Source organism: Lichenostomus cassidix, chromosome 1Aa, assembly GCF_008360975.1.
Source record: "Lichenostomus cassidix isolate B80296 chromosome 1Aa, HeHo_3.0, whole genome shotgun sequence".
NCBI classification, from domain to species: Eukaryota; Metazoa; Chordata; class Aves; order Passeriformes; family Meliphagidae; genus Lichenostomus; species Lichenostomus cassidix.
This window is the reverse complement of record NC_139480.1, coordinates 14,478,065-14,496,400: the sequence shown is the minus strand read 5'-3', so window position 1 is coordinate 14,496,400 and position 18,336 is coordinate 14,478,065. Positions and strand designations below refer to the sequence as shown.

The 18,336-nt window shown below is 38.5% G+C and overlaps 1 protein-coding gene across 9 annotated transcripts in view; it reads right to left on the bottom strand.

The window, feature by feature from the left end:
- The window catches only part of KIF21A (kinesin family member 21A), an 86,830-nt gene that overhangs the window by 51,037 nt on the left and 17,457 nt on the right, over positions 1-18,336 (bottom strand). For 7 of the 9 annotated variants that reach the window (XM_085041288.1, XM_085041231.1, XM_085041266.1 and 4 more), the window contains exons 2-5: positions 6,732-6,954; positions 5,257-5,439; positions 2,225-2,374; positions 1,623-1,757 (exon numbers count right to left, since the gene is read on the bottom strand). In XM_085041288.1, the coding sequence (XP_084897414.1) occupies positions 1,623-1,757; positions 2,225-2,374; positions 5,257-5,439; positions 6,732-6,954 (691 nt within the window). The other 2 variants (XM_085041269.1, XM_085041277.1) reach the window with 2 other exon arrangements.

Sequence of the window (18,336 nt, the reverse complement as noted above, 5' to 3'; positions counted from 1 at the left end):
GGCACGGGTGACCGCGCACAGAGGGGACACAGCCAAGGCTGTCATCCGAGAAGGAGAAACTGTGTTGCCCTAGTAACAAAGGTCTCCCAAAACTGTTGTCTACAGAAACTTGAGCTACATCTCTCCTGGCCACCCAATAATAGCTTGCATTAATTTGGATTCCAGGAGCGTTCAGAGGACAACGTCAGGTCTATCCTCTACTCTCCTGAACGCCACAGGGAAAGAAGAGGGTGCTGTCTTTAAAAATTAAAGATTTAGAAATGCCCAGCTCCAAACAGTCAAATTATCTTGTGTGTATCTCCCAAGAAAAGCAGAAACAAAACAGTTTGACAGAAGGCAGAAGATTGCCACCTCTTCCTCTAACACAAGGCTCTGTAAAACATCAGGCAGAGTCAGGCAAAAGGCCCCCGGGCAGCTCAGGTGGTGGGGAAGGCTGCAAGTGCACCAGCACAAGGGGACTGCTGTGCCAACAGCCTGCAGGAAACAGGCTCCCAGATGATTTCTCAGTAGACAGTTTTCAACAAAAAACCTCTGAGCAGACAGGGACACCATGCAGTGACTGATGTGCCCTGTGTTGGCTTGGAGTGTGGTGTCAATCCCTCCCAAGTGAAGACAGCTGACCACACCAACAAATCCAAAGTTTCAGCATGGAAAGCAGGAAGAAGTGTTTTTAGCAGGTGTATAAAGTAGGTCTACATACCACAAAGGTCCAGGAAGGAACACTCATTTTGCCTGCAAATGATTACTTGTAGTATTTAAAAAAAAGCAACACCCCCAAAAGCACTGCAAATCCAATTCACTGTTTCACATGCTTAAAAATGTGGTATCTACAGGTAGAATGCTAGCCAGATACTATTTAGTCTTTAAAAATTATATGCAAAAAACCTTTAGAATATTCAAATTAAGTCCCCCTGAACGTACTCTAGTTTTCAGCAATGTGGATTTACTCAGAACTCTCCCCTTTACAAGATACATCAACAGCAACTAACAACTGAACAGTCACATGCAAAATATTCTACAGAACAGCCCAATGTTAATTCATAGCTTGAATTTAGGGTTAAGTGTATAGACTTAACAAAACATCTGCACACTGAATATGTATCTATTTAAAATAAATACACTATTTTGGATCCCTTGAGCAGGGCTTTTGTACTCCATAAGAATGTTCTGAGCTTTATGAAAGCCTTGGAATTTAATGCTTTTCTACTTGCACCTTATTAGATATCAACACTTAATCTGAAATATCCAAGCAGTTTCAGTTAGCTGATTGCAAGTTTAAACCCACTAACTGCTAAGACACTTAAATGTACTCTCCCAATTAAAGACAAATTACATTTTAACTTTCTCACTTGTGTATGTCGCAACAAAATACTGAGGAAAATGCTAGAGGAGAATAGGCAGGTTCCTGTAAGAGTCTGCAGTTTATGGTTGCCTCTGGCTAGAGGATGGTTACATATGCACAGATTAAATCAAATTATTATAATGCTTAGCAAATTCATCAAGCATTATGATGACTACAGCACCCTTACTAAGTGCAATTCAAATAGCAGTGGCTGCCAAAACGATCCCCATTTTGAAAACTGGCTACTAAAGAGAAGTTTAACAACAGCAAAAATACATACAGCATTAAATGCAGCACAGACTCTGGTTTGACACAGGTGTATAGTGAAGATAGCGTGTGACCGTGAGCTCTGAACATTCATCTGAGTGCTGGCAGTGGTTCGAGACAAAGCCCCCAGCTTCAAGCACTGCATCATCTAGGAAACAGACAAGTACATTGCATTGTTTGCTGGTTAAAGGAAAAATGTTACTGTAACACTTACTGTTTTGGATATATAACTATATGGATATATAATTTTCTCTCTTTGCTATGAATTCAGCCATAATGCACAGCGTTCCTCTCAAAGGAAAAATAACATATATAGAATTTGGGAGATCAGATTTACATATATGCCAAAATTCTCCCTCCCAGCAGAACTATATTATGAACAAAAGCCTGGTCCTAGTTTTACATGAAAGCAGCATGCACTTAGTATCAAACATTTAAGAGATTTAAGGCTACAGAAATTAAGAAAATAAAAATTTTAGCTAGGTTTTACACTTATATTGCCCAGGACACAGATATTAGCAAGTATGACCTCTATTTTTAACTGCTCATCAAAGCATACAGACATTTTTAGAATGTATTTGGCATGTTACAGAGTAATTTATTTTCAATTATCACCTCCGATTCTCCATTCACAGTTCGGGTTGTAACGCCCACTGTATAAATTCCTCCTGCTGAATCTTCATGTATTTTGATATTTGATTTTTTATTCTTTGCATCAATATCACGTGTGGTGTCAAAGAGATCAAGAATTTCTTCATTGTAGAGCTGAGGAGAAGAAAAAGGCAAAAACCATATCACTTTGGGAAGGAATTCCTCTGGTGACCAATAAACCTGCACATGGCACATACCAAAAGTTGTAAAAATCCAAATGTCTCAGCTCCCAAAAAAGGATGTTGTGAAACATCCAAACTTACAAGGACAATAGATGACAGAGCAGCTGCAAATTAAGTGACCTGCACAACTTCTTATTATGCCACCCAGAGATGCTATAATTTCCTCCACCAGATCAGAGAGAAAATTCTTTGGCGGGACCAGGGAAGAGGAGCAATTTGATGCCAGCAGAACAAGAGCAGCAGTGGTTTCTGTGGCAGGCACCTGCTGTCTTCAGATTTGACCTTGGGCTTTTCTTTGTGGATTCAGTTGGCTGCACTCTTCTCTAATCACTTTCAACTCACTCCACTTGCTCTCCCTGCCATTACAGCTTTCCTCATCTCCTCTCTCACACCTTCATAATTCTATGTCTCTCATTTAGACAAACTTCCTGCCCTGGAAGGAATTTGGCATATAATAATAGTTTTGTGCAAGCTACTTCTTAAAGACACCAAGCAGCAGTCTGAAAATACTGTGGCATGGCTTCTTGAGCAGGGCTTTTGTACTCCAGAAGAATGTTCTGAGCTTTATGAAAGGTGTTTAGATCCAATTGGAGATATCAGATGAAAAAAATCCAGAAAAAACACTATCCCACTGGAAATCTCATGGCTCTAGTCTCTGCCTGTGCACACCGGAACATGTCAAGTGTCTATAATTTAGTTACACTTATTCACTTCAGCAAAGCTCAACCCAGAGTAATTCAATTCCTCATCAAAATCCCTAAGTAACAGTCAAAGAATCACCACAACAGATCTGTATCCACACAAGGTACTTTCTTGTAACACTGAAAGCGACTTTCTCCTCTCAAAAGCAAAAGGTCATCCCTGAGAAGAAAAAGCTCAGCATTTGTGAACGTGATGCTTTTAATCCTTTACATATTAAAAAAGGAATTACATTTAATTATTAGGCATAGATACTCTAAGTAAGAATCTTCTTACTAATGTTTTACCTTGATAAGTTCAAACAAACTGATGCCACAATTTAAAGCAGATCCTGATAATGCACCTGCAATTACGTGGGACTGCATATGCCTATCTTTTGAAAAAGCTGGAAAGCAAGGAGTTAAGGGAGGCAGACTGCAGCAAACTAAAGAAAGGCAAGAAAGTAGCAAACAGAAATCACTGTTCCCAAGAGTTATCCAGCTTAGACTTCAAAGTTATTCCAAAATGCAATCTCGCTTCAACTTGTTCAATGACTAAATTATTCTTTATGCAATCCAGCTCTAATGGTAGATAGGATGGGAGGAAGAGGATACTTTTTTATACAAGAATAGTGCATAATATCTAACTAACCAGAAAAGGCTCCTTCTGGGAAAGGCTCAGTAAAAGAAAAAAAACTATACCAATTAAAATGGCATTTTTTAAGGGAGAAATTATTATATACATCATTTAACCTCTCTAAATTAGATAACACAGGTTTCAGTATGTATAGTTCAGTTGAAATACATTGTAATGGCTGCAATTCTTCATACCATTCTCACTGTAACATTTAATTACTACCCTGTATTTTGGGACTCAGTCACATTTGTAATGTTATGTCAAAAAATACAATAAATTCAGAAACTACACTGGTTACTGCTCCTTATGCTACTAATGTTGCAGCTGCCAAAGCAAATCTGCAGCTCCCTGATGTACAAACAGAGCAGAGCATTCCCACAGCACGTGCTCATGCTGACTCTCTCTAGGCAAACATTAGCCAGAGCAACAAAAACTTCTGCTTAAGGTTAGCAGTGACAAACTTAGACCAGGACAAACTAATGCCAGCCTGTTAATCTTTAAAACAGCTACAGGAACCTATGACTAAAGGACTTAGTTTACTTCAGCAGTAATAAAACCAACAGCTTTTCTGGTAGCCAATATAAAACTGGGGGGGGAGGGGTTCACCCCCAAAGTAGATAAAGTATACATACTGAAGTAGGCAAAACAAATTTACACCTGCTCTTCCTAAAATGGATTCTTCCTCTCTGTGTTCTTAAAGTATCAGATTTTGCAGGTTGTTAGTGAATGTAAATATGTTACACCCAAATCAATCAATTTAAAAAGCAGTTCCACAGTCAGGAGACACAGTGTAAAAACTGCAAGATTTAAAGTTAACAGCTGCTGCAGGTCAGAAAGATCACAGACTTTATGACCCCCTTACCAGCAACTGTGCCTACAAGAAAACACTGGGGGAGCAGATCTGTCACTGTATTGACCAGGCAGAAAGAAGGGAACAGTAACACTGAAGCCAAATCCTAAACCAATGGGGATTTCAGAAAGAAGTATTTTCGTGCTAGGTTTCTTCTTTGGTGAAAGAAAGTCTCGTGAACAGATTTTGAAAGCTAAGGAAATGTATGGCAAAGTGACAAAAGCAGACAAAGCATGGTCACTATTTAAAGCCACAAAGTACAATAAGGGTTTTTTTATAGTTTCTTGTTTTGAGGTTTCGTCAAGAATTACAAAAAGGCAAGAAAAATAGGCCCTACAAACAATGTATGCTGCAAAAAAGGATAAATGATGACAAACATAACTACTTCTATACTTCAAAATAACACTATGAAGGGAAGTACTAAAATAATTCGAATAAGATAAAAATGCTTTTTCATAAATTGAGGAGCTGAAGCAAATCCCATAAATTTTCCCTTTGAAATCTTGAAGATTAATTCAAAATATCTTGTGAAGAAAAGTTAAAAGAAGCAATCGGAAAAAAATATTTAGTTAGTTTTCTAAAAAGAAAAGAAAAAACCTCAAGAAAAAAAAACCTCATAAAGTTACACCCACAACGTGGATCATATTTACCTCTAAGAACTGTGCATTCACTTTAAAATCTGGAGGTGGAAGTCCTTGTTTAATAGCACCTTGTTTTTTTTCTTCAATACATCTGAAAAGGTGCTTAACAGCACGTGATATAATGCCTTGTTCCTCTTCTGTTATGTTGACATCAAATCCAGTGCCCATGGTGTATGTTTTGCCAGCACCTGTCTAATTTCAAAAAGGAGTAGTCACTAGAACATGTTAATAGTACCAAACCATCACAGAAATAGTTTGTGAACACTAGTGTTAGATCAATCTGCCACCATATATCAATATTAACACACACAACAACAGGTCAATTTGAAAAATGGATGAAGAGCAAAATTTGAACAAACTCTACTGTTTATCCAGAGATCACATACAAGAAGGCAGAGACCAGTTCAATCTTTCATAACCCTTCCCCTAGAAACTTTCCCTAACCAGCTTATAACAGCCTTGAGCTATCACCTCTAAGTCAAAAAAGGAGCTAATGTTTTCAACCAAGGCTGTTAATTAAAGCATGTATTTTGGAGGTAAAAGCAGCATTTGCAATTCTTTACTGAAGTAGATCAAATGACTCCCTTAATTAGGATGTCTGAATATCTCAGGTATTATATTCCCATTGTTCTCACTTTATACTGAAGAATACAAGCTCTGTCTTCACCAGGAAGATAATTCAATTAAATGTGAAGTCCTATAGAAGACAAGGTAGTGTAGTGTTTTCACTTAATTAGTGGGTCAAGTCTAAGACAAAGATAGGATCACAGAGCTGAACATAATCTGCTAAACTGGATCTGCAAACTGCTTTGTTTCACTAGGAATAGACTTCACCTGGCTAACTCGACATGCAATGCTTAACAGTGGCAAAATTCAGCATCCAAGTCCAAATTTTTATGCAATCAACTCCTAAAAGAATACTCAGAAGACAGTAACACATTCTCTACATTGTGCTCAGCTTTGAGATGTAAAATGTGTGACAAGTATATTAAGAGGGTGTGTTCTCTACAAAAAGTTCTCTGAATTTGGAATCTGATCTCTACATTTTACCCACAAACAAATGATGCAGCCTGAAGTTCTCTAGGATCTATTTTTTTAAATTTTTCTATTCCCAAAAGTGTCTAAAATTGCAGTGGGTTGAAAAATTGCTCAGAAAAAACACTCAATACAACCTATTTCTATATGTCAACTGATCAAGTCAATGATTTGCATTGCTGCATTGAGGTGAATTCAGGAATTACATGGACTGATACTATTTTCAGCATTACTATTACTTTCAGATCTACTGCCTATATATATTCTGTGTCTTAATTACCAGTCTACATAGAATTTATATAAACTCAACACTCTCCAACAGGATATTTCATTAAAAACAAACCCAAGATGCTAAAATCCAGATTCATGCATTCAGAAACTGAAGAGAAAAATCAGTTGCAAAAAGCTGTTTATTCCAAAATGCTTTAAAATAGAATTGTGAAGCTTACCTGGCCATAAGCAAAGACAGTGGCATTATAGCCTTCAAAGCAACCTTCAATCAGCTTTTCTATACACTGCACATAGATCTCCTCTTGCTGCGAGTCAATGTTAAAGACATAATCAAAAGTGAAGGCCTTATCTTTTCCCAAGAACACTTGAGGTTCACCAGGTGTGACAGATGTACAAATATGGCATCCTTCAATCTTCTCTTTGGCTAACTGTGGTCTAATTCTGTTTTGGAAGAGAGAAAAAGAACTATTAGAAATTCCCATCATCAAAAAGAGGAGGAATATACAAACAGTATCAATAAGGGATCTGAGAATTCCTTAATGACTGAAAAATCAGAACTTTTCACGAGGCAGAAGGTTTTCTGTTGTCTGAGCCACAGTACTGACTGTATCATAACCCCAGCCATAAAACTGCTCACACAAATGACATTATCTTTCCTGAAGGTTCACCTACTTCAAGCTGACAACTGCCTAGAACTCTGAATGTTTCTGTATATATACTATGCATTACTGAAGAGTCACTTTTATATGTAGTTTCAGACTTGGAAATCAAGCTTTTCAGTTTTATCAAGCTTCTGCATGCTTTCATAGTAAAAACAGTAATTTTAAAATTTTTTTACAAGCAAGTTAAATGTGAAAAAAAAACATATAGGATAGTTTAAATAGCAATTTGGGAGCAAGGACCCACCAAAGCCAGTTTGTTAGAGCCTGGTGCTAACGACGCCAAGATTGTGGGTTCAGTCCCTGTATGGGCTATTCACTGAAGAGTTGGACTTGAAGATCCACATGGTCCCTACTAACTCTGAATATTCTGTGATATCATCTTAAGTGAAAGCCTCCTTGCCGTGAGAGCAGTAACAGTAAGAAAAAGGCCCACATTCCTTATTTCCATTTGTAAGAAAAACAACTTTGTACAGCCAGAACACTTCTGTGAAACGTTTGGTTTCAGTGAAGAACTATACCTTCAGACAACAGGAGAACAATATTTAACAAGTTCTAAAGGTAAGAGTGTCTCATGCCTCATTATTTACCCTCTAACATGAATTTCAGCTTTTATTTCAGTTTGTTCAGTTTCTGACAAAATACTTTGTGGAATACAGTTTGGACTTTTTATATTCTATCATTTTATTGATTCCTCTGCATTCTTAACACTTTTGCAGCCTCATCAAAATTGAATTCATGTATTGGCTTCACTACTAATAATGACTGCAGACATTTGTGATCCAATTGGTTTAATGACTAACTATCAAAAAGAAAAACTCTGGCCCACTTAATTATTCTAGCCGTAACTAACTAATAATTTGTTTACAAAGATACCCTTTTAAAAAAATATTTCCCAGTTCCCAAGGCAGCACCAAAAAAACCCACACCAAAACATGTGCAGCTTAAAAGATGTGACAAAGAAGGCTAATAAGAATGATAAAACAGCAGCAGTACAGCTACATATGAAGAAAATCATTGAATATTTTAATAGATTCTCCATTTATATAAAACTTCAAGTACCTATCTTTACTGCAGTGTGACTACATTAATTTACACAGTACCAAAGATCTGTATGCACAGAGTATACTTGAAAGGCACATATTCATCTTATATTCCATGCTTTAGGAGCCACAGGTACATTAGTGCTCTGTTTAGAGCAGCTGTGCTGCCTTGAAGCAAATTCCACAACATCTTCACTTATCACATGTTGGTTTGGATCCCACAGCAGTTTCAGTGTGCACAATTTACACCCCCTTCAGAGGAAACAAAGCCAAAATGCTTGACTCCAAACACACAAAACTTGTTCCAAAATCTAATGGGAGCATAAGGGCCCAAAGCTACCTGCTGATCTACTGTGACTGTGCCAACACCTGCTGATGCAGAGAGAGCTTTTCTCCAATAACTCAGTGGACTGCTGTAGACTAATTATGTACACTTTAGATGAAGTTAGAAATACCCTGCTTAAAAAAAAATAGAAAAAAAATCTCACAGAGCATGACACAGAGTATCATACATCACAGAGTATCTACTCTCTCTCTTGAAGATTCTGAATTTTTCATCCAGGGATGTGCACTGCTGTCAGAAGTATTTTTCAGATTTTTCATTCTGAGGGTTTCATTATATCCCACTGTGTGACACTAGAAATTAACCTTAATTTATTTTTAAGGTTTTCTGCCCATTAATTCCACTATGAAAAGTTCATTAACGATCAGGAGGTACCACCCTTGTCAGCATACCCTCCAGTGTAAAGTGAAAATTAAATAAACCTTTGAAAAATATCATTAAAGACAAGACTATATGATGTGTAAAACAGGCATAAATATTCTACAACTAGTATTTGCATTTAAGGACAAAAAGTGTGTAACACAGGTCACATTTTCTCTCTAATTACATCACAAAGGTTTTTTTTTTCTTTAAATGAAATAAGAATGCTAAAAGTAATACAGAATTTACATAACTCCTCCAATAACAAGCAACTTGATCCACTTGTACCTGTGTTGACTAAGTGCAGAATCTGATAAATATGTACAGAAGCTTGTAATACATTTACTTTCTTCTAAATTAAGGAAATTTTAGTAATAAAATAGCTTTTATTTCTAGGTAGAGAAAGTCTTCAAAGAAAAATTAATCATGGCTTTTCTAAAAGCCTTCTACACAACTGGAAAGTTGAGCAAATAAAACACTGTAGCATGCTGTCTAAAACAATATTTAGAAAATGCCTACTCAGTAGGTTATTCTGCTGCCTTCTTTTACTGCCGCGAAGTCAGTCAGAGGGCAAGCTTCTTTTTCAGACTATGCACTCTTATTCTTTCACTAATCCAGTGCACACAGTACAAAGGCTAGCAATTGTCCTTACAAGAATGAACTCTGAGGGCTTTTAAAGCTCCAGAGGTATGTCTCATTGTCTTCCAGAGCAAAAAAGCCTAGGAAGATCTCTTCTAGAAATCTACATGGAAAACACATTTCTAACATCAAGTAAGCTTTTGTGCATCCCAAAAACCGAATTTCCCCCCAGTTCTCTAAGACTTTTAGCATTAACTTGCAGAATGAAGTTGACAACTTAAAAAAAAAAAAAAAGAAGCTTTCCTTCATGTGTTTTTATTCCACGCTTTAAAAAAAATTAATTTTCTACACTGATGAACTGATGCAATTATGACAGGTGCCGAATAAATTTCTCCTTTCTACTACTAAGTAAAGGCTGAGTGACCATGAAAAGGAACAGCATGCCTAAAATATCAATGATTTGCATGAATATTATTACAGTGATGACAGGACTGTAAAGCGAGCAGTTTCGATGTCGCCCAGCACAGACTTCCCATGAGAATCTTCCCAGCCAGGTCCTGCCTGGCAGCCAGGCAGCACCTCCCAGAGCTCTGCTGCACACCAGCAAGCCTGTACACATCAGCCCAGCACAGCCAGCACGACACCGTGCCAGAGCCCAGCTGAGCTGAAGGAGATCTGTGCCACTGCAGCAGCTTGTCACCAGGTCAGTCTCTTCCCCTGGGTTGAAACAAAACCTTCAGAGATCCAGCAGTGGTGGAGGTGCCCTTCCTCTCTAATTTGCCATTAAATCTGAAGGAAGTGCTAGGAGAAAAAGCAGCCTTTCACCAGCACCTATGCAGCATAAAGGAAAAACAAAGCAAGAGTTGCCACAGCAGGGAAGCTTCACACCAAAGACAGACTCCCTTCTCATTCTGTCATTGATCTTACACAATGTCCCACTCCGCTACGGAGTTGAGAGGTAGTAGAGACAGACCCTGACTGCATCAGGTTTGAATGACATCCTCCCCCAAAAAGACATGTGCAGACAAAAATCCTTCATCACCCAAGCTGAAGTCTCCTCAAAGGATACTTCATGCTCTGAAATCTTTACAGCTCTCTTGATAAGTTTACCACTAAGCTAATGTAATGTCTTTAATGAGTAAGCAAGGGATGCCTCCCCTTCAACCTGCTTTCTGGCCACTTTCAAACAGTGTGAGTGGATTACCCAAACCTCAGGACTCTCAAAGTCTTACTGTTTGCAATGAATGTGTGGTCTGGCAAATAAAAGTCCTCATGTAAGTCAGATTCTGCTCCAGCACTGCCTCTAGGAATATTTCCTCCTTCTCCACCCCACACATGAATTGGGAAAGTGATTTTTTTCCTTTCTGCTTACAGCCAAACATTTTCCACTCTCACGTCTTAATGTGGTCACTTCTGTCAGCAAAGTAGGCAGCGCCCACACTTGAAAAATGTGAAAGAGTTCATTCTGGTCATCTCTTCTTGCTCAGCCTGCAGTATGCCACTGGGATTTTTCTCCAGAACCAATTTGACTTCACCCATTTTGTCTTCTACATGGCCCCACCTCACCTGTTTTTCAGGCTACTCTCTTAATTGCAGATAATCGGGTGTTTTCTACCTATTTCCAATCACATCTCCTTAGATGTGGCAAGTTCCCAAACAGCATTTTGCTTTACATCCTTCCCTCTCCTCCTCTCCAAAGCATGAACACACCCAATTCTTGTTTACGTGTACTTTGCAGCACCTTCAGGCCACACACATGAAACTTAATCCCCTAAATCTCTCCTGCCTCAGCACACTGGGACAGGTTGTCAAATTAGGGAGTGCTAAACCAGCCAGCAGTTGCACAGTAATGAACTGTGTTGTACTGGAACTAATCCCTCAGCAGAACAGGGGCACAATGTCTCTCCTAAAAGTACTGTCAGCTAGAACAGCCTCAGATAATACAGTTCAGGGACTACAGTCATCATCAGGTCAATACCCTGTGTTATGCAAGACATCAGACTTTACAAAATTGATTCTTGTTTAAACTAGGTAATATCATAATAACTCTTTGAAAAGCACCCTAAGTTTACTTCCAGGGATGAAATATTGTCCCAGTGGTTTAAACATGTATTATTTATATAAATAACTACATGGATAAATACAGAGATAGATAGATAGACCAATAGACAGATAGATAGACAGACCGACAGACATACACATATCTTTTCAGCTACTGAACAGTTTTACCTCAGTGCTTGTTTAAGAACATCTCTATTATTTAATTTTATCCTTGCTATCTCCAACCATCTATGATCACAGCACCCTTTAATCTCACTTCATATACTGAACATGACCAGCGATTTTTTCTTTAAATTTGCATCTCCATGTGAAGAACTATAAACTCTAACAAAACGTAATAATCAAAGGGTTTACCATATGCCTTCTCAGCATCTCTACAGAATAGCAATAAGCACACAAGAGCTTCTAAGAGGGATCTAAAAAGGACAAAGAATCAAATTATTTTGTTTTACAGAAAGAAAAGCAGAAAAAAACTAATCATAGGTTAGTATTTCAGACTGCAATAATTATCCAGAAGCTGTGTGTTGGAAAAAAAAGATTACTCTGAAGTCCCATTTAAAGTTCTTTGTCATTAAAAAAGCTCCGTGGGGGAAAGGGCTGTTTTCACCTTCCTCAGAAAAGCATAAATGCAAACCATGTGCTGTGCTGAGCAGGAAACAAGTTAACCTGTAAACCCAAGGCTCTCCAATACTTCTCTTACTACATTAAGCCTATTAAATTTCACACAATTAAGTTTCACATGTGGGTATATGAAATATTAAATCCAGAAGCATCTAATAAAATACTTAGTGAAGCATAGCAGGCAATATGAACTGGGAAACAAACAACAACTGCCCAAAACCAGAAGAAAACAGCTTCCTACTCTTACTTCAGCATCAGAATTCCCTCATCTTACTATTCCATTACATTTACGCTCATCAAATCACTCCCAGTAAACTCCCTTCAGAGCAAGCAGGGAGTAAAGAAATCTAAGCAGATTTCATCTCAAAACACCTGATAGCTAGGCTTACACAAACTTTTCAGAATACTTGCTCACATGCACTGGAATCTTGCTCTGTGATTAGCAACACTTTCAAATGAGACTACAACTATAATGCATTCATCTGAACTTCACCACTCAATGAGCTTTAGGGATACAAAAGGATGTGGCATATGACAAATTCCAGGTTCATCCCTTGTTACTACAGCAAAAAGTGTGCAGGAACAAATCTTTTTAGGTTTGTACCAGCCACCATCACTTATACAGGATTTTTGTTTGGAGTCATCACTTTATGGTATGACTCCATATTAGTGGTATCAATCAATGGTATTGCATGTACAGATATCAAGATGGAAAAATGGACAGGCAATTACAGATACACAAATTACAGTGACCACATGAGATATGCCTCAGCATCTGAGCCGTGGCAATTGGACACCCAGCATGTCTCCAAGTCTTTCCCTGCCCTGTGGGTCAGATCCCACCCAGGGAACCAGCTTTCCCTGCCAGGAGCCCGGGCACACACCAGCTCCCAGCCAGGGCAATGAGCACTACCTTGCTGTGACTGTAACTCAATCACTTATGTAACATTTGGGCACAGCTCCCATCAGTGTTCCTCTAAAGCTGCCATGGTCTACAGTGAGCCCTGTGTCACCAGCAGGTGTGTGTGCCCAGAGCCCACAAAAGACAGGCAAAGCTCAGGTGTTAGCCTAAACTTACACCTCCTGGCAAGCACAAGTAAGGCAGAAGTTTTGCACATGTATCAATACTTATCTACTTGATGTACCTGAAAACTTGGTGTCCAAAGACATTTCAATACAAGTGTGACAATACTAGACAATAAAACTTCCTGAAAGGGTCTTGGACATAAAAAAATGCAGCAAGGACTGTGGCAAAAGGTTAAGCAGGATCTACATGATCCAGATTTTCTTCCGAAGTCCTACTAAAATACTGATAAAAAGGTACTAGCATCCCTTCAAACCATGTGTAGCCATTAAATATGACCATTAAACCTCAACTTAAAATAACCAGCAAAATCAGCCACAAAAATACCAAATGGGCTCTGAGGTATTACATTTTCAATAGCTAACTTATTTTAATGCAAACGAAAATATTTTCAAAAATATACACATGGAATATTTTGTTCCAGTGCTGCAGACTGTCACTTCCAGTTTGCATTTAATGAGAAAGTAACAAATGGAAAACTGGCACAAAATTAAATTGAGGAAATATACCACTGCCATAATTAGATTTGTCCAGTTCTCCTGTACGCTCAAACTCTACCTCTTCAGCTATTTTTTTTTTGTTTTTACACACAAATTTAATTTGAAACAATTACCCTTTTCAGTAGCTTGGGTCTGGTCAGCTCACATACCCATTAGCTGTTCATGCTGGAGATGACATTCGCAGTGCCAGGCTGAGGCAGTTCCACAGGCTGCTGCTCTGCCTTGCTTCCTGGAGTGCTGTACAATAGCTGCATCTCCGGGCAGCCGTCACGGCCAGGACACGGTTTGGTAGTGTGATTTCAGATTCATTCCTGTGCAATTCTGTAACAGCCTAGCAGGCTGTGCAACACAGATGGCATCCTCACACTGACAGGCACAGCCCTGCGCTTTTGCTAAGAAAAGAAAATGCAGAGGGGAAACACCCAGGCCTGATCTCTCCCATAATTCCTACTTCTCCTCATGCTTTCTTCCTCACACCACCTCCCACAGGAGGGCTAGCAGATGCCCCAGTAGACCTAGAACACCTCCAACATCTTTCTTGATAACGTGAATGAATGTGTTCATACAAATCTCCTTTGCGTGGTTTCTCGTGGACTAATTTACTCTCTAGTAAGCAACGAAATCCACAATTTTTTAGAAAAATTTGACTTTTGAGAGAGCAAGAGAGAAGGCAGAACTAACTGTATTGTAGGATTTGTACTGGCCTTGATTATTTCTAGTTCAAGACAAGGTCATCTCTGATGGAAAAGCAGCACTACCATAAGCTTCCACACGCCTGCCAAGCACAGGACTGGCACATCTCCAAATCCAAGTGCAGTTTGAGTAGAACTAAACAGAAGTGCCTTTTCCAAAAGCAAACAGATCTTTTTAAGTTGTTCTACTGTGCTACTTGCCTTCGTTTTCTTAACATCTCTTGTTATATGTGCCACCCCTCTCAGAAAGTTAAAGAGAGATAAAATGAGATCTAAGCAAATACAGCAAGGTATAATTTATGAACTAAGACTTGAAGCACTTATGGTTTATGAGCAAGAAATGCAAGGAGTTAGACATTCCTAAAAGTAAAATTAATTTCATACCATATAGGAATGCAGATACACCTGTATTGTGTAATGAAGTGGCAGAACAGAGACCTTGGTCACAGCAATCAGAGGTCAAATACACTTCAGTGCTGAAAGGGTCAAATGCACTCTGGTGCTGAAAGGGACTACAGTCACCAGATCTCCACGTAGCTGATTAGCCTGGAGCAACTGCCTTCCCCCATCAGGGAGCATGAACAAGTCATTCTCGAGAGTAAGAAGCAAAAATAAGTATTTCTGCTGCACAATGAAACACAGTGCTCAGCTGTACTACTAGCGTGGTCCACATTAGCTCAAGGTCTGAATACCATGCTTTATGGAACATGTAGACATACACTGAAATAAACAGGTCACTCACTGGCTACTTCTCCTTTAAGGATTAACTCCGAAAATATAATCCTTGAGAATCTTTGTTCTCTTATTTTTAAGGTGATAAAGAGAAACTCCAGAAGGTGTTAGCTCATTTCAGTTTTTTATTTGAGAGGTAGCTTCCAGTTCTAGAAAGCCCTATGCACACTTTCAGTTTTCTGTCTGACTTACACTGCACTTGAGGACATCACCCCACAGTTGGCAGAACAGCAGAAATATCCCAAATACTTGGTTCAGACATGAACTACAGGTTTTTTCCCCAGGGGTCTGGGAACCTAACAATTCCAAAAGGCCAGTCAGAAATCAAAGAAATGTCTCCTGAACCAACACAGGAAATACACAACCAAGGGACACTGTAACCAAAAACCTGACCCCAAGGAAGCAGAATCATCTGTGGCTGTGGGTTTGGATGGCTGCTCCATGTCACTAAAACTGTAGTTTACCAGAGGGTTCAACCAGTCTGCGATTTGGTGGCTGTGCTCCACATATATTTATATACCAAGTCCAAAGTAAGGACAGGACTGCATTAAACTGCATATTTAATCTGTCTCTGTTACAATGACTGCACTTGATTCTTTTAAGTTAAAGGTTTCTATTGAAAAATATGTGTTAGCTCTTATGACTGTTAAGCTCATGCATAGAAGTATGAAACGCCATCTTCATTTTGCTGGTGTTGTTTCACATCAATCACTAGCACTAACAATAATGAGGACTAGTACAGATTACTATTAAAAAAAATTTATGGCAATAGTACATGATGATTACAACACTTAAAGGACATAGAGGTCACAAATTCAGGAGAAAAGGGTAAGGAAGAGTTTTCTGGTGTGCCCCCATACCAGTGTTTGTAACTACTGCTCTCATGGACACAAAAAGGCCAATTAAGCCAGCAAGTATATCCTTCTTAGAGCAAGGATTCATGAAGAAAACAACTCTACACACAAAAGAAAGAGAATGACACCCTATATCTCTTTTGCAAATTACGGGGGTTTTTTTCCTCCAAAATATAGCTTTAGCATGTAACTTTAGCAACCTCATCATTCCTGCTCTGTAGCTGTAAGGAGTGGCTGAGTCATGCTGCTGGTAAAGCTTACCAGAGCCTGGTACTAATTATGTAACAAGGGCAGCATCAGGAAAAGGAATACACTTCCTGTAGTATCTTTCTGCTGTATGACTGAATGCTTAACAGAGCTTACATGTGCTAAACAAATACCATTATAAGTAACTGCAGATGAAAAAAAGAAATCTAGAAAAAGTTTAAGGAAGCCTTTTTGAAGAGAGCACAGCCTAGTATCCCTGAGCCAAAATAACAAGTGCTGCCAGTACCTTAGAGACATTTTGCTTCCAGGAATTTTAGTACCAGAATTCAGCTGACAAAGTAATGTACTGTCAGAAGTAATGTAGTGAAATAGGCTATCCAACCACCCAAACCACTGTAGTCACTGCTGCTTTACTAAGCTACAGAATAGCATTCATTTAGGTCCAAAGGAAAAAGGAGAAAGAATTAAAAACAAAACAAACAAAAACCTAAACAAAACCAAAAAAATCCAACAACAAATATCCACAACACCACCAAACTACAAACCACTGTCTGAGTACCTCCAAACCTAAATTCATTCACATTTAGAGTTCAGGGATTTCAAGATAATTCGGGTACCTCTTTTATGCCAGTGACCAAACAGCCCAGCATATCTGAATACACTAAGCCTGTAAAAAGCACAAGTCAAGAAAAATGTGGTTGGTGTCGACTCTTTTTACAAAGCACACTTGTAACTAATGTTTAACTACCAGAGTCAAACTTTATTAAAAGCACAGTTTTGTGAGACAGCTGGTTTCAAAAACATTGCCAGCAGCATCATTACATCAACAAATGACCCAAAAATGCCCACATAAAGGCAATGGCTTTGACAGTGGTTTTCTGATTCAAAAGCTGAAAACTCCTTCTTGCAGAGGAGCAACACTGTTTTTGCACACCCTCACATACAAAAAGATTTATCTGCAAAGCCTAATGAGTAACTTTAAAACACAATTTTTTCATGCAATTAAGTGAAATATTTTAAGAATAAGTACATGCATTCAAGAACTTCCTCACATTACAACTTATCCAGGATTTCTTAAAGGCATTGATAAGTATCACAAATATATTCAGAAATAAGAAAACAAGCAAAGTTTCTTCACTACAGAAAAGTAATCTTCTGAACAGAGCAAACAACTAATGTAATGCAAGATTATCCAGATGACCAAAAACCTGTCAGTCATACCAACACTAGGCTCCATTCAATTTCTTCCTCTTCAGTTAAATCTGTCTGTTCTAGAAGTTCACTACTTCTTCCAAACGACCTAGTTTTTAAAAATAGGTACAAAGTTAAAAGGGGTTGCTACGTCTGCAGCAAAGAACAACTCTTAATTGCCTCTGTTACCCAGATTTCCCTTTCCTTTTCAAACACCCACACATATTCACTTATGCTCCCAACTCTTACAGCTATACTACAGAAATCACTACCTGTTCTTGCCAAGATTGCTGCAGCTCTGAAAACTGTTTTAATTTCTTTCTCCTCCATACAGAAACATTGTCTTCCCAGATGTATATTCTCAAGTTGGTTGCTTTACACCTCTGAGTCACAAGTCCAACAATTACATTTCACCAACTCAAACACAAAGTAACCAACATACCTATGGGTAGAGCTACAAGCCACTTAACAAGTAATTACAGTTAAATAATAAAACAAAAGAACAGGAGGGTCAGGTCAGTTTAAAAAAAGAAATTACAAGCTGTCATTAATCATTACTGAAATGACTGCTTAGCTAACACTACTAAAATGACCAGAGACTTCACAATTGGACAAGACAGCTAAAAACAGTGTTTCAATGATCTGCTCTGAACAGCGCCTTCACTCATAACTCTCAAAGCAACATTCCTGGAACAAAAACCACTGCATGACTTTTCTGCCACTCCTTCCAAAAAAAAAAAAAAAAAGATCAACACAAAAACCCACGTTGTATCCATAACACCCGATACACCAAGCTCCAAAGCAAACTGCAGAAAATTTCTTCATATTTATTGTTGACTGTTTCTAATGAACAGAAGTTGCTCTGTTTCAAAACAGAAGGTAGACTGTTCAAGCAGT